Source organism: Notothenia coriiceps, unplaced genomic scaffold (assembly GCF_000735185.1).
Source record: "Notothenia coriiceps isolate Sejong01 unplaced genomic scaffold, NC01 NC01_scaffold00037250, whole genome shotgun sequence".
Lineage (NCBI taxonomy): Eukaryota > Metazoa > Chordata > Actinopteri > Perciformes > Nototheniidae > Notothenia > Notothenia coriiceps.
The window spans coordinates 6,428,665-6,443,903 of record NW_011369951.1 but is presented as its reverse complement, the minus strand read 5'-3'; the positions used below and the strand labels follow the sequence as shown (position 1 = coordinate 6,443,903).

At 38.9% G+C, this 15,239-nt stretch overlaps 1 protein-coding gene across 1 annotated transcript; it reads right to left on the bottom strand.

Moving 5' to 3' along the window:
- Positions 1-87: 87 nt before the first annotated feature.
- On the bottom strand, positions 88-7,574 carry dapk3 (death-associated protein kinase 3). The gene is made up of 9 exons (XM_010796102.1): positions 7,509-7,574; positions 6,458-6,555; positions 4,556-4,916; positions 3,649-3,778; positions 3,444-3,492; positions 3,331-3,357; positions 3,066-3,218; positions 2,446-2,491; positions 88-2,145 (listed from the first exon to the last, which is right to left on the bottom strand). The coding sequence occupies exons 2-9, from the start codon at positions 6,517-6,519 to the stop codon at positions 1,615-1,617; spliced, it is 1,359 nt and encodes a 452-aa protein (XP_010794404.1). The 5' UTR covers positions 6,520-6,555; positions 7,509-7,574; the 3' UTR covers positions 88-1,614.
- Between the last annotated feature and the right edge of the window lie 7,665 nt (positions 7,575-15,239).

The window sequence follows — 15,239 nt, the reverse complement described above, 5'->3', positions numbered from 1 at the left end:
GCTATAATTAAAAAGGAGGTGTAGAAGTATGAAGTTACAAGTAAAGGAGAACCGGTAACTTGTAATTTGTACTTTGGTGCAGTCCTTGAGTAAATGCCAATGTCGTTACTTTTCACAACGGGACAATACAAGGCACAAATAACAAACAGAAGTCCATATATTTATAAAAGATACACTATACAAAGCGTTGCCACATACAATAACAAAACATAAATTATTTTTAACAGTTATAACTTTGTTTATTTTAAACAAGCCCAGACATTTCAGCTTTTTCTTACACATTAGAATCAGATTAAAATAGATTTTTTTACATTGCTATAATCATTCAAGTGCAATTAAGTATACATTTCTCTATTGGAAAAATACTACTGCATATATCATACACTTTTCTACGCTATACATGGGGAATGTGTTGCCTGGATGGGAAACTTATCAGAGGAATGTATCGAAAATGCAGAGATGGTCAGGATGAAAACAGAATGAAAACTTATAGAGTTTCCATGCACGCTGTTCGGTTTACAAGCTGCTGAGCACGGGCTGTTGTTTAAGACATGGAACGATGTGATAAATATATCAATTACTCGATGACAGAGGAGAGCACGCAGAGGCAATACGGTCTATCAGTTTTCAGGCACAGCAGAGATGAGTTTGTACATTTGAAACCCAATAATGCTTGACTTTTACGTGAGTTCATTACATTACTAAGGAAGGGACTAGAAAGAACCATGTCATTTGGTACTTATGAAAGTGTGATCAGTTCAAAAGCTTCTAAAAACACACCCACAGATTGTTTTATGTATTCAAACGTTATTTCTCATTTAGTTGGATCTCTTGTTGTCTGCTCACATTCGCTTTCTTAGCCTCTGTATTGTTGCATGGTGTTTTTTGTGGTGAAGCACCTTGTCACTTTGGTTTTGAAAGTGTGCTATACAGGAGGTGAAAGGTAATAATAAACTCAACCACCAAATTGTCTCTTTTCCCCTGTAATTATAACAAACTAGGTTGACTCTTTGGAGGAAACTTAAAATCATTAGAAAATCACAGATAAAAGAAAGAAAAAAAAAGTGTAACGCAAAATCTTTTTTCTTTTTCATTCTATGCCGAGTTATTGCATCCTTTATAGCTGACGTTCAGCTGCACCCGAATTGGAAATGTAAGCGTCTAAATAAATGCCCCTCGACGATGGCTATTTATTTACCTGCTTTAGCTTTAAGTTGTGAAGCCTTCTCACATATTGACCAATAACCTGAGGCGAGAGCGGACATCTACAGCACCTTGTGACGTACAGTAACTACGATTCTAAAAACAAAACCAGGCAAAGAACATTTACAAAAACTAAAATAAAGCCAATAAAGTTTCAAATTCAAAACAATTAACAGTATGTAAAATCTCTCAAATGATAAATTAACTTATAAAACACAGGAATGAGCCTCTTCGGGGGGGAATGGGTTCAAAAGATTGCCTTTCTGCTTCTCGCTGGTTTGTCGATCGCGACATTAAAAAAAAAGGGTTGAAAATGTTCTCCCGATGGCAGCAGCTTATGAGGAGCCCCGACCCGCAGAGAGGAGGGGCCGGAGGGAGCTGGAGAACCAGAGTCAGTGTTGTCAGTCGGGCTCAGGGCATGCTGCCGAGCGCGTCCTTCTCTGCAGAGATGGACTTCACCAGCTCCTCCACCCAGCGCACCTCGGAGGCCACCTGCTCCGCCAGAGCCTCGTAGCGGTTCTCCAGACGCCCGTACTTGCGTTTGAGGATGTTGGCGGCCTGCATGGTGAGGCGCGTCTCCTCCTGGCTCTTCTTCCTCTGGGCCGTGGTGCGCTGCAGCTCCTGCCGGATGTGGCTCAGGTCGGTGGAGATGCTCTGGTTCTCCTCCTTGTACCAGCCCTCCTTCTCCTCGTAGATGGACAGCAGCGCCGCCACGTCCTCCCGGCACGAGCGCTGGTTTTGCTCAAGGTCCCTCAGGCCTTCCTCTGCGGCCGCGATCTCCTCCAGGACCTGCGAGAAGCGCTCAAAGTTGACGTAGGTGTTGTTGGGCGGCATGCTGGAGTGGGACTTGATGGTGTACTCCTTCAGACGGGTCGTCTTCAGACGGCGACGCTCAGTCTTGTGGTCTCGCTCCTCCTGGCGGACATTTCGCCTCTTGATCACCTGGAGAAGGAAATATGTAGAGGTTTAAAATAAGGAATGCAGTTTGACAACAAAGCTTTTCAGGATCGAAATAACAATATTATTTGCGATACATCAACTTTTTTTGAGTATAATGTAAGTGCTTGTACAATTTAGAAAAAGGGAAATTATTTAAAACATTTTGTAGATCAAAAAAAAACATTGAGCTGAACACACAACGCACTAAAATATTTTCGCGATGTGTTTATCAAACAAGCCAAGTTTGCTTTGACATTGAAAAAAAGTTATAACCACCATATGAACTATTAATAAACCACACACCTTAATCCAGGGATGCTGAAGACTGTCATCAATCGTCATTCTCTTCCTGAAAACAAAAATATTCCACCAGTGAGCAAACGACCAAGCTAAAACGTAGGGCTGTGCAATTAATCGTATTTTAATCGCAATTACAATTTTGTCCTGCCACAATTACGAAAACAACATAATCGAAAAAAACAATTATTTTGCTTTGCTAGGTTGTGACAGCAACATATTTGATCTAATTTATTTTTATTTATCATATTTATATATGTTTAGTAGCTTGTTGAAGTGCGCTCCAAAATATTTGTTGATCTTGTTTATTGGCATTTATTATTTTGATATTATTTATTTAAATGTATCATTTATTTTTGTATTGGTTTTTCAGTTGAATTACACGTTCAGGGTAATCAACAGTTAAAGATATACTGTTAAAATTATTATTTGTATTTGTTTTAAAGTTCAATAAATGGATGTTTTCAGAGTCAATGAATAATCATATTTAATAATCGTGATATCAATTATTGACCAAAATAATCGTGATTACGATTTTTGCCATAATCGCACAGCCCGACTAAAACGGTATATTTTCACAGAAATGTGATGCTTTATTTTCAGCATAATATCTGAAAAGTTCTTACTTGGGATCTTTGACGAGCAGACGGCGTATGAAGTCCTTGGCGAGCTCGCTGGTGTTGCTGAAGTATTCTTCATCAAAGTCGTAGTTGACGGCTGAGATGTTAGTCAGGGTCTCCTGCTTTGTCTCCCCAAGAAATGGCGAAGCCCCGCTCAGTCTGCAGGAACACAGATAAAAGGATTCGCTTTATGAAACGACACGGCCGAGGAGCGAGCTATTGAACTTTGAACAAAAGTCAACAACAAGTGGTGATGTGAAACACAACTCACAGGATGTATGTGATCACTCCGATGCTCCTGCAGAGAAGAGGAGAACCAGGCATGAATGAAAACGGTCACACAGGTCAAAATACCACTTCCAAAACAACACGTTGCCATCTTACCACATGTCCGCCTCCAGTCCAAGGGGCTCGTAGTTCACTATTTCTGGAGCTGTAAGCACAGAGGAAGGCTTTCATTCAAACCAGATGTGGAGATCTTAGACGCACTGTCATCAACTTACAGGGTTTAACCAGCTGGGCACACACAGGAACAACACTTTGAAGATGTTTAATTTATTTGTGAAAAAGAGGGGTAACTTGAACTCACCAACAAACTCCGGTGTCCCAAAAATGTTCTTGAACTCGTTCCCTGCTTTAATCTGATGAGCAATCCCAAAATCAATCAGCTTGATCCGAGGGTTTGGGACGTTCTTGTCCAGCAGCATGATGTTCTCAGGCTGAAAGACAAAATAAATAAACATTGGAGGGAGAACAACGTTTTGAGGCAGAGCCCGTACCGAAAGCCAAGAAAGGAATAAACTGTGACAAGAAGAACATCCAAGTTTAAGTGTGCATTCCCATTAAAACAACTTCATTACATGTTTGTCCTGGAACTAAAGTAACAGTCTCAAAAACAAGGTCAGACAGCCAGGATTCTATACGTCACATACCTGAGGAACCAATCCGTCAACTAGCGGGTTTGCACTTTACTAATCGCTGGTATAACATGGAAAGAAAAAGAGTAATGTGCTATAGTAGTATGCTATACTTTCAAAGAAAACTTCTCCAGAACACGGTTTTGAAAATGTTATCTAGAAACCCAATACGTTATATTGAAGCCGTACGCTTTCCATCCGTTTATCTTTGGGAGGCAGGGTGTACGAGGCAAAATCGTGTTTTCATATTCATAAATAAGTTAAAAAAAAGGCAAAGATGTAGTGTCATTTTCAAACCAATCCATTATTCTTTCCATGAAACAAAACGTTGTCTAAATATGTCATTTCGATAAACAGATACGTGTCATGAACTTAATAGCCTAATGTAAAAACCTAAAACCTCTTTATACAGGGCCCTCTCCTGTCTCTCAAAAGGAGAAATCTCTGCACACATCAGGGAGATTTCCAGTACAGCATAAACGTCTTCTTACACCTCAACAGGAATCCTCACTAACATGTAAACTCCGCCTGCTGGACCAGAGTCTCACTAACACCTCCCTAGCCACACAGAAGACTGACCTTGAGGTCGAAGTGAGCGATGCGTTTGGAGTGAAGGTACTCAACCCCGTCCAGGATCTGCTTGAGGAACTGAGTGGCCTCCTCCTCCGTCAGAGACTCCTTCTCAGCCAGGAAGTCGAACAGCTCTCCTCCGGACACCAGCTCCAGGATCAGGATCACGTCCGTCTTGTTTTCAAAGATGTCGTGCAGGGTGATGATGTTGCTGTGTTGGATTTCTCGCAAGATGTTGACTTCGCGCTCAATCTCCTCGCGGCTCACACCCCGCCGGCTGGAGGACAGACGCCGTTTCTTGATGAATTTGGCTGCGTATTCAATACTCGTGGTCTTCTCCTTACACTTACGAACGATGGCAAACTGTCCACTGCAGGAAGGAGAGGAAACAAGCGTTAAAAACAAAGATAACGCAGACCTTCCCTGCCACTTTGGGTTTCTTCTGGCTTAAATGATTTGCTGCTGGTCAGAGTACAGGCAATATATCAACACATTACTTTGGGAAATAATAACAATTTGGTTTGTCCGCACTTTAAATGAAGCAACTTCTACTTATGTTCCTTGAGCTGAGACTATGACGTCAATGTAGGGTTCTAGGTCAACCACAAAGACATTTCTTCTTCGGATCCTTTTAAAGAGAGGGGTTTTGAAAAGCAGCTGGAAAGGGTGAAAGTATCCAATATATAAAAATATGAATAATTAAAACTCATTGCTGTAACAAAATATTCTGTCACTCCACTCATCAAAAGCCAAGTTTCAGGCCAAGAGAGTCAGAATGGAAACTGGTTTAAAACAAGGCTTTTACATATGAAACAAGTATTATTTTTACTGCACTGGAAAACGGATTCCATTTGTTGTAGAAAATGTCAAGGACATTAGTTTGTGGAATAATTGTCTTAGTAAAGAGGAAATGTTTGCAGGGAACTTGTGACCTATGAGATGTATCATGTGGGCCAATTTGGCAATCCTGACCCTTATGTTTGGAAACACTCGACTAAGTCATGATATAATATTGAATACAAATGAATGTTGGTATTGTAAGCATTATGTGGATACACTTTAAAACTGATGTTTGATGCTAAAACAATATAGTTATTTACCATTATCGATATACAAATGTATTTAATACAGTTTTGTTTTATATCATTTCTGAATTAAATTACTGACAAGAACTCACTAATGTGCAGATGGGAACAAATTATTCCATAAAGCATGACTGGGCAGAGAATTCAATACACACACACACACACACACACACACACACACACACACACACACACACACACACACACACACACACACACACACACACACACACACACACACACACACACACACCTGCATTACAGCAAGAAGTAGCTTGGGTGGAAAATGTAAACTATAAAGATATGATGACTCAGTCACAAACTATAGAAGCACATTGTAAAAAGGTTATTAAATGTTGCTAACACTAGCATATGTTTGCCTTCATAAAATATAATGCTTTTGGTTGTTTGCAGCTCCTATCTGGCATCAACATGCATCTCAAACACAACTCAAGCAACTGTGTGAGATGCATTTATTTATTGATTTATTACAAACTATAAGCACTGGTAATAAAACACATCTTTATAAAAAGGGAACTGTTGATGCTATTGGATACTTGATTTAAAAAACTAAGTACACAGTGTTTCGATGAAACCAGGTAAGCATTTTGATTCACTTCATAAATACCTGGTGTCCTTCAAATGTATAATATATAATAAGGCATATAAAAGATCCTAAAGCATCATGTATGTGCCTTTTGCTTGACTGACAGGTTTAAATAGATGTTAGAGTCATCGTTTCTTGACTACAGTTGTCACACTGACAACATGTTTTCATACACATCGGTGTCACAAAACATTTAGTAGAAGAAAAAAATAAACATACCTGCCCAGTTCCTCTTCCATCTCATAAAACACCTCCACATCCTCTTGTCTGAAGCCAGCCATTATGTGCTGACTGGAATGATGATTCCTTAAGATTCACTGCAGAAGAAAATGGAGACATAAACCATATGTTTGAGTTTTGGAAAAACAAATCAAGGCATTTAAAACACCATGAACTTTGTGAAACTACAATGGTCATGTTTCACTATTTAGTCATATGCATTGTATAGAAAGAATAGTCTTTTAAAAAAGCAAGGGCACGATAAATGTACCTTTATATTGAATCTCTAAATTACTTGATGCTTTGGCAATGTTGTCCCTGTTACATGCCAATAAAGCACAATTAATTAATTAATTAATTATGATTGACAGTGACAGCGACCAAAACAACGCCGTGTTAGTAGATCTAAACTGTGATATGAGTATTTATCAGGCCACATTAATATGTTCCACCTGCATGATAAAGTATCTGAGCTCTTGTCCTCCTTATTTGGCCCGAGGAAACTCAGCTCCAGTTTTCAGAGAGTTTTTGGCTGATGTCAGACCTCTGCATACCAGTCCTACTACATCACCTCCTCCTAGACTCAATTACTGCTATTCAGACACAATGTAAAGCGTCTGGCGTTTTTAGTTTTTTATTAATTCAACTTGTTTGTAGTATATGAAATAGGCAGTGAAATACAATTCTGGTTATAGTTCACGATGATAGATTTAAGACAGTTTAACGTCCGTTACAAGCAGAGACATTTTTTCAGTGGTCAAAACAACAAAAAATGTCAAGCTTCTAGGTAACAACACAACATAAAACTAATGCCGACAGACAAAATATATTAACTTAAGGAATAAAAACTCGTTTAAAAGAAGAATTGAAGTGAATCCCGGCGACGGAAGAGAGCTAACTGGTTAGCTTAGCTGGATATTTAGATACTGAATAAAACCGGCTTTCGCTGTTTGTCACAATCTTTAGGAAAACCTGCAATGAATAACACTGACAACAATGTGAATATTAAACTGAATAACATATGAAGTCATGGCTATTAAAATATACTTACAGTATGGTTGGCTACGAGTGCTGCATTCCTCTTCAAAGTAGTTGTGTATGAATTCCCAGACTCAACCGCATGAAGCTCGAGCCACCGGCACATCCCACTTCCGGTTTCTCTTCGAAATGGAAGTAGTATAAAAGTATTTTAATAATGCTAGCACTGCAGCAGCAAAATACACTTGCTAGTATTGACTTATTTGTGCACCAGCAATACATACATTGTTCAACCTTAATGTAAGAAGACATTTTATTTTATATCGTAACGATTAAATGATTTTTTATTAATCAAACTAGTTCTAAAATTACGCCATATTTGTTTTGTTACATTGTTGTTCTTATGTTTTTACCAAATAACTGTATTTGCTAAGTTAACTGTAAAACATACAATTAGATTGGAACAATACTGTTATATTTTACTATCTCTTTTATTATTTTAAATATATTTCTAGTTCTCAACCTGTGTTTTTAATTCTTGTTTTACTTTTATGTGTGCACCACGACACCAAGTCAAATTCCTCGTATGTGTAAACCTACCTGGTAATAAACCTGTTTCTGATTATGATTATTTTTTATATCCAACGCAGAGCTTCAATCAAGCAGTATTCCTAATGTTATTTTAGTAGGCATATCACTCTGATAACCATGAGGGTACTGTCTTCTTGCTAAAAACAAACAAAAGCAAAACAGATGTTCACTGGGTTTTCGAATGAGAGCAGAACTGCATATTATACACCAGACTCAGTGACAGTTTTATTCCACAGACCATAAGACTGTTAAACACCTGAACTAAGAACATCCGTAACATTCATCTGTTTGCAACTTACAAATTATGTATAATAGACTCTTATGGCACTACTTCTATTCTATTTTATTGTATTTACTTGCACTATTTTATCTGTTTTATTGTGTTGCACTGTTGGAAGAGCCTGGGACCTCCGACCTAAGATTTCCATCGACATAACTACACTGTGGCTGTACGAATGACAATAAAAGCCTTGAATCTTGAAAAGGTCCGCTCTTGTTCTGAAGGCAGAAATCGCTCCAGTTCCGGTGTTGATGTTTTACTTGATGCAGGTAAATCCAAATCCAAGGCAGACAGGGGGCCATATGGATGACCTCATGCTGAGTGAATCAAGCTGCAGTACGTCAATGAATAACAAGTTTCAGCATGCAGCAGCAGCAGAGACTCAAGTGGGACTGAAGTCATTCACACCACAATAAAGCACATTTTTGTTTTTTACTTAGTGCATTTTTGTTTATTCGTTATTGTCTTATTTGTTTTTCATGGGCAGTGGTGTAAAGTAAGTAATTACACAAGTAATGTACTTAAGTACAGTTTTGAGGTAATGGTACTTTACTTTTTACTTTCCATTTTATGTTTATACTTCAACTACTTTTTACTCCACTACAGCTTTTAGTTACTAGTTACTGTTTAGATTTTGAATATAAGCTTATTCAAAATAAAAGTTATTTAATAAAAATAAAATAAAGATACAAATAAATAAATAATAAATACAGAAATAAATAAATAGACGAATAAATAAATTAGGAAATAAATACAGGAAAAAAATAACTGGGGAAATAAATACAGGAATAAATCAATAAAATAATTAATAAATAATAAATAAATATGGAAATAGAGAAATGTTGAGAATAAAACAGAACACACATTATTATAAATCTTTAATATATTTCTACATTTACGTTCACATTTAATCATGTCGGTATTTCTGTGTCCGTATACCAATGAGGTATGCAGTCGTAACCTCAATATGAAGCATGTTAAAAGAAAAAAACACTTCCCATGGTGGTTTTAATAACATCTGTTAAAGGTATAAAGGCTTTTGCATTATAACAAGTCCTGTACCTTTGTGTATAATTATTTTCTTTCATTTGCAATATTTTTTTCAAGTTTTATATAAAAACTTTTTTTAAATGTTATGTATTTAATTCTTATTTTCACATAGTTGTTTACTTTTAGTAAATTAATAATGTTCATATTAAATATCTTTATATTCAAGTTTTTATGATTGTATTACGTATTATATTATTATTTTATTTTATTTATTTCATTATCATTCCATTTTATTAGATTATTTTAATTTGTAGTCCAATTTTTGTTCACGTCCCCCGGAGGTGTGGGGGGCGTCTACTTAAGGCTGGCCAACCCGGCAGCCCATCCCTCAAAAAAAGGTACTCTTTACTCTGTACTCTTGCCAGACAAAAGACACCAGTGCATATTGCAGTCAAATTTGACAGGGTTGGCTTCGATGTGTATCGGTTACAAGGCGACATAAAAATATTGTTAAAGAACATTTGTTTGAACTCCTTGCCAGAAGTAGAATACATTTTTCACATCTGTTGCGACCTGGCTCAGAAGGCCACAACAAAAAGGAGACACAACACATTAACGGGTATAAAAAGGTGTTTATTTTTGCACAAACACGTCAAGATAGACACTTGGTTTACTCCTCAGAGCCGGTTGCCTGCAGGAGAAAGCAGAGAGCCCCCAGATAGGAGCAGAGAGGCTTTAAATAGCTCCAGGACACCACACCCAGGTGCCCTGAATCACCGCAATCAAGGCAATCACTGGATCCAATGCAGCACAGACGGAACAGCCACACCCTCTCTACTGATGGACCCACAGGGGCATCACACATATGTTCCAGAAAAATCCAAGGCTACCAGGACGTGTGGAGCCACCAGCCACACCAGGACGTGTGGAGCCACCAGGACGCGTGGAGCCACAAGGACGCGTACAATCATAAAACTTGAAAAATAAAATATAAAAATATCATATTATATATTATATTATATATTATTTTAAAAAGTTTTACTGACACAAAAACAAATTAAGTGATGAAANATTAAACCCACCAGTGAAGGCCATGTTCGTGCGCTCGGCTGGGTCTAGACGTGCTTGCTTGATTCTTAGCAGCAGCCGTCCGGCTACAAGTCCGCTAACAATGTCGGACTTTCTTTGGCGGCGTCTGTGGAGCGAACATAGTAAATGCGGCCTTTCAGATACTGAATCGTATTTCTTAAATATTTTTTTCGCTACTCTAATCTTGTGTATTTCTTTTCTAGAATGAATACGGACTTTTATGCTTACGTCACACAATAACACAACAATTATTCCCTTGTTTTTATTTATTTGTTTAATTCTATTAATATCTGCTTTTGCTTTTTTGCTGCTCCGTCCAGGAACTGGAATTTCAAAATAACAGTACCGGAAGACAGAGGTTGGCGATACACACCCACTGAACTGATCACCAAGATCCTCAGCTATGGTTGAAGCTCCGTGATTGGATGTTTTAGTCGCAATGCAAGATGGGATATGGTGTTAATGCGTGATGATATAACTGTAGACACGAACTTGCGTTGCGCAGGCAACGCTTGGGGGATGAAAACAGTATTTCTGGTCTCGAAGTTTGCTAGTAAGATCTGCAGTACTTCATTCAACTAAACACATCAGTTTATCCTTGTTAGATTACACAACGCATTGAGTTGGGTTTAAATTGTGTACAATGCTTTTGTGTTTTGCCCCCTCGATTCGGGGAACACAAATAGGTTTTTCGGAGTTGTAGGGATGGCCGAAACACTACACTACCCATATCTCAGCGTATCGTTTGGGCTACGTGCCCTTTTCTTTGACAAAACCCCAGTGAAATCTTCAAGCTCTGAGATTGGATGTTGAGTGGCAGTTGTGCAATGTTACGCGAGCGTCAAACAGCTCATATGAAATGGAATGAACCCACGGCCAGACTATCCAAATGGGATTTGAACGGGGTCCAGTTCCCGCCCCCGCAGATTCGATTATTGATTGTGAAATATAAACAACCCTTAAATCAGACTTTAGTTTACACCTGAGTTTTTACAATTCAGGGAAGGTGATTGTCAAGTTGCCAACAATCAGCGAGATAGTTGATAGTGGTGTCTGAGAAAGACTAGGACGTTTATCTTTGCACGATCCTATAAACACATGTGTCAAACTCAAGGCCCGGGGCCAGAATCAGCCCTTGGTGGATTAATTGTCGCTCCGCAGGTAATTCATAATTACTATTAGGATCTGGCCCGCCGGTATCATTGACCAGCACCATTCACTCAATCCTGAGGATTTCCTCAGCTCAGAGCCTGACCCCAACAATTGATGAACTTGGCACCCAAGATGGAGATGCCAATTAGTCTGGCTTGAACTAGCATCACAGGCTAGCAACCAACACTGAGTTTCAATGGATGTTTCCTTTTGCACTTTTTTTCTTCGCGACACAGGGCATGTTCTGTTTTTTTTCTTTGAGGGGAAAATTTTTGTTGAAGGCTGGTCTGGGCTTTGGAAAATGTAATCACAAGGAAACCATTAAGAGCCATAAGAACATGAATCAACTGATTATTTAACATGTTAATGTTTTTGTTTCCGTATACAATAATTGAAGCTTTGTTGCTTCCGAGTTTAAATTGCAATAAGTTCATTTCAATACGTTTTGCAATAAACCATTAACCAGTCCGGCCCTCGACTTTAGAACCGATTTCTTTTAATTTTGGCCCACTGTGTATTTGAGTTTTGACACCCCTGCCATAAAGCATATTCGTTACCTCGTTATTCCGTTACTAAATTAGTTCCTAAAACTGTATTTAATGGATTATTTTTGCACAACCTTTTTCAAGATTTCAAGATTTTCAGAAGATTTAGCCTTGCACATATCATATACACAACACGGTGTAGTTATGCAATGACTGAAAAACTTGGGTCGCACCGGTTCTTCAACAGTTGCCATTTACAAGACACTATCAATATGCGTGTATACCTCCACCACTTAAAACTGTCATATTTCTGCACATTTCTTATAATATCTACATACGATCTTATAGAGATATAATTAATATGTATGAAATTATCCAGTTCAAATAGAGAGTGCTCCAACAAGTGTAACATTGCAGAAAAGCAATTACAGTATTTCAGACTTTTAATTACTTTGAATATTTATCCTTGTAGATACCCCGAAGCTTTTTTCTGGTATTTAAAAGAAGACCTTAACCTAAAGTATTCTTTAAGTGGTTTAACTCACAACGGCGTTAATCGTTTTTCTGGTTCTTGACATCTTTTTTTTAATTCTTCTTTATTATTCTCTTTGCACTAATTGTAGTCTGTATCATCTCGTTCGCATATTTATGTATGCTAATATTCAAATATTTTATTCAACATAATATAATATTTGCAAATTGTTTTTGTCTTTTTTGGCAGTGCGAGGTTAAAAACGATCAAGTTTAAAGTGTTAACCAGATAAGATTATACTTTTCGTAGTTATTAGTGTTCTTAGGACGCTAGTATACGACGATTCAGATACGATTTAAAATAAAAACAGATGAATCGTGGCGTTGGGATATTGAGTACAGAAAATGTTCTTATGAAACCAAATAGCTGGAACACCCGGACACAGTAGTTCATGCTATAAAAGACGTGTACAACAGTGCATTTTGCATGATAGGTCACCTTTAAAATAAAAACAATAATCGTGGCTTGATTTTTATAAACCACACAGCTTCCGGACTTCCAAGACCCAACCGGGTCCAGGCACGAAACGTGGCGTATTATATGCACGCAAAACTCGGACTCAGAACTCAATGGGAATGGTTGGCATATCATATGCACGCAAAATCTGACTTCTGCGTACCTATTGCACGCATTTCCAATGTGTAAAGTCATGTCATTTGTACGCAGACTGAAGAGAGTTGGTTGATATAAACACAAGTAAAACGTGCCATAAGATAACTTTTAGCAGCTGGGACAAAGGAACAATGCCTGACATCCCCCACAGAACAGACCCCTCTGAAGACTCAGACCATAGAAGAGATGGTGAAGCTCTAAGTGGAATCCTTGTCGATCCGAACAGTCCGGAAGAAAGCAAAGGAAACGTTGGAAGCATTGGTCATTGATGGAAACGTTGTTAATAGATAGGTCTTGGTGCAGCCATGTTTTCATAAAGTACATTAAAGAGCAACTTGCAGGTTGTTGTTTTTACTACATTTATGCTTAACCTTGTCTGAAAATTACAATTAAAAAAGTTAATGCAGGATTTGATATGTTTTACGAGACATAAGGGCAGGAATTCACAGGGAAAGTAGCTGTTTTGAGCTCTGCTACTAAAAACAGTTTTTTTTAACGTCATACGTCAAACGCGTCATATTACGTCACACACGGGAGCAACTTTCTCCGACTCCTTCTCTGCCCAATTCGCGATATTAGTTGGTAATTGGTTTAAGCGGTTGTGAGTTAGTGAGCTGGTATTTTTTCGGTAATTTTACATTGCATTTCACAATTTTTAATCATGGTAAGCTATTGTGTTTGTGCAGGTTGCAAACCCCAGCCTGTCATGACATTGAGCCCACAGTTTCCCTAAAAGGAAAAGGACCGGAGCTAGCTTTCGTTCCTTGGTGCGTTTTGTGCAGGCGAAGAGACGGGACTTCACTGCCGCATCTGCAACGAAAAACGCGGTCGTTTGTGGCGCTCATTTTAGACAGGAGGATTATGAGGCAGGTGATCTGATGGAGTTCAGGATGGGATATCGAAGCCAGGACCGTGTCAGGCCCCCTTCACTCCTCTCTCTCTCCCCTTCGGTACAGCACCGTAAGACATAGTGTGGAGTTGCATTAGGTAACGCAAGATACGGCTGATACTTGTGCATTAGTTTCTGTTATGAATCAGTATCAACAGTCCTGCCAGTAACGTTACTATATTATCAATACTACTTTAGTTAAAGCCTGATATATGATAGCTAACTTTACGATGTTGTGATGTGACCGACGTAAGCTAACATTAACTGTAGCTAACGCCGGTCACTCACCAAGACAGCTGCCCAGTTCTCCACTGGTTATCCTCACACCAAAGATCCATTTCTCTCTGATGGCCGTTATTTCTTCTAATCCTTGGCTGCTCCTGGTCTCTTGGACACCTAGCAGGCTCATAATTATAAGGTTGTGGTCCGTCATATGCATACGAATATACATTTTCAACCTCTTCTGTGTCAAAACTAGCATTGTGATCCATGTTTATTAATAGCCTACGTTAGCTCTCCCTGATGTGACGTCACACACGTTTGGTCTTTTTTTTTTGGAAGTAAAAACGTCTTGCAAAAACTGCGCCAGATGTCACTGTAGTGTATATATCTCCTTTTTTCCATACATCTGGACCCAGCCATCCTCCTTCCTTTCTTTGGTTTACCCTGCGTCCTTCTTCAGATTTCAGTGGGGATAGTCTTTGTTCCAACCACCGCGCTAGCTAGCATCTGCGCGATTAGCTTTTCCCTGATGTAAACAATAGGCGCTTTCACACCAAGTAGTTTGCCGTACTTAGTTCCAAGTACTTAGTTCATCAGAACTCTTTAGTTCTGATAAACTAAAGAGCAGATCGCGTTCACACCGGAATAAGTCCCTGAGGGAGGATTAGGGATGGGTACCTATCCCCGGTATTAAACGGGCCCCGGGGCTGAATTATTAAAGACCGTGGTACCGTTAAGCTCCNACACACACACACACACTCTGCTACATGCAGCAACACACACACACTCTGCTACATGCAGCAACACACACACACTCTGCTACATGCAGCAACACACACACACACTCTGCTACATGCAGCAACACACACACACGCAGCTGCTACATGCAGCAACACACACACACTCTGCTACATGCAGCAACACACACACACACTCTGCTACATGCAGCAACACACACACAC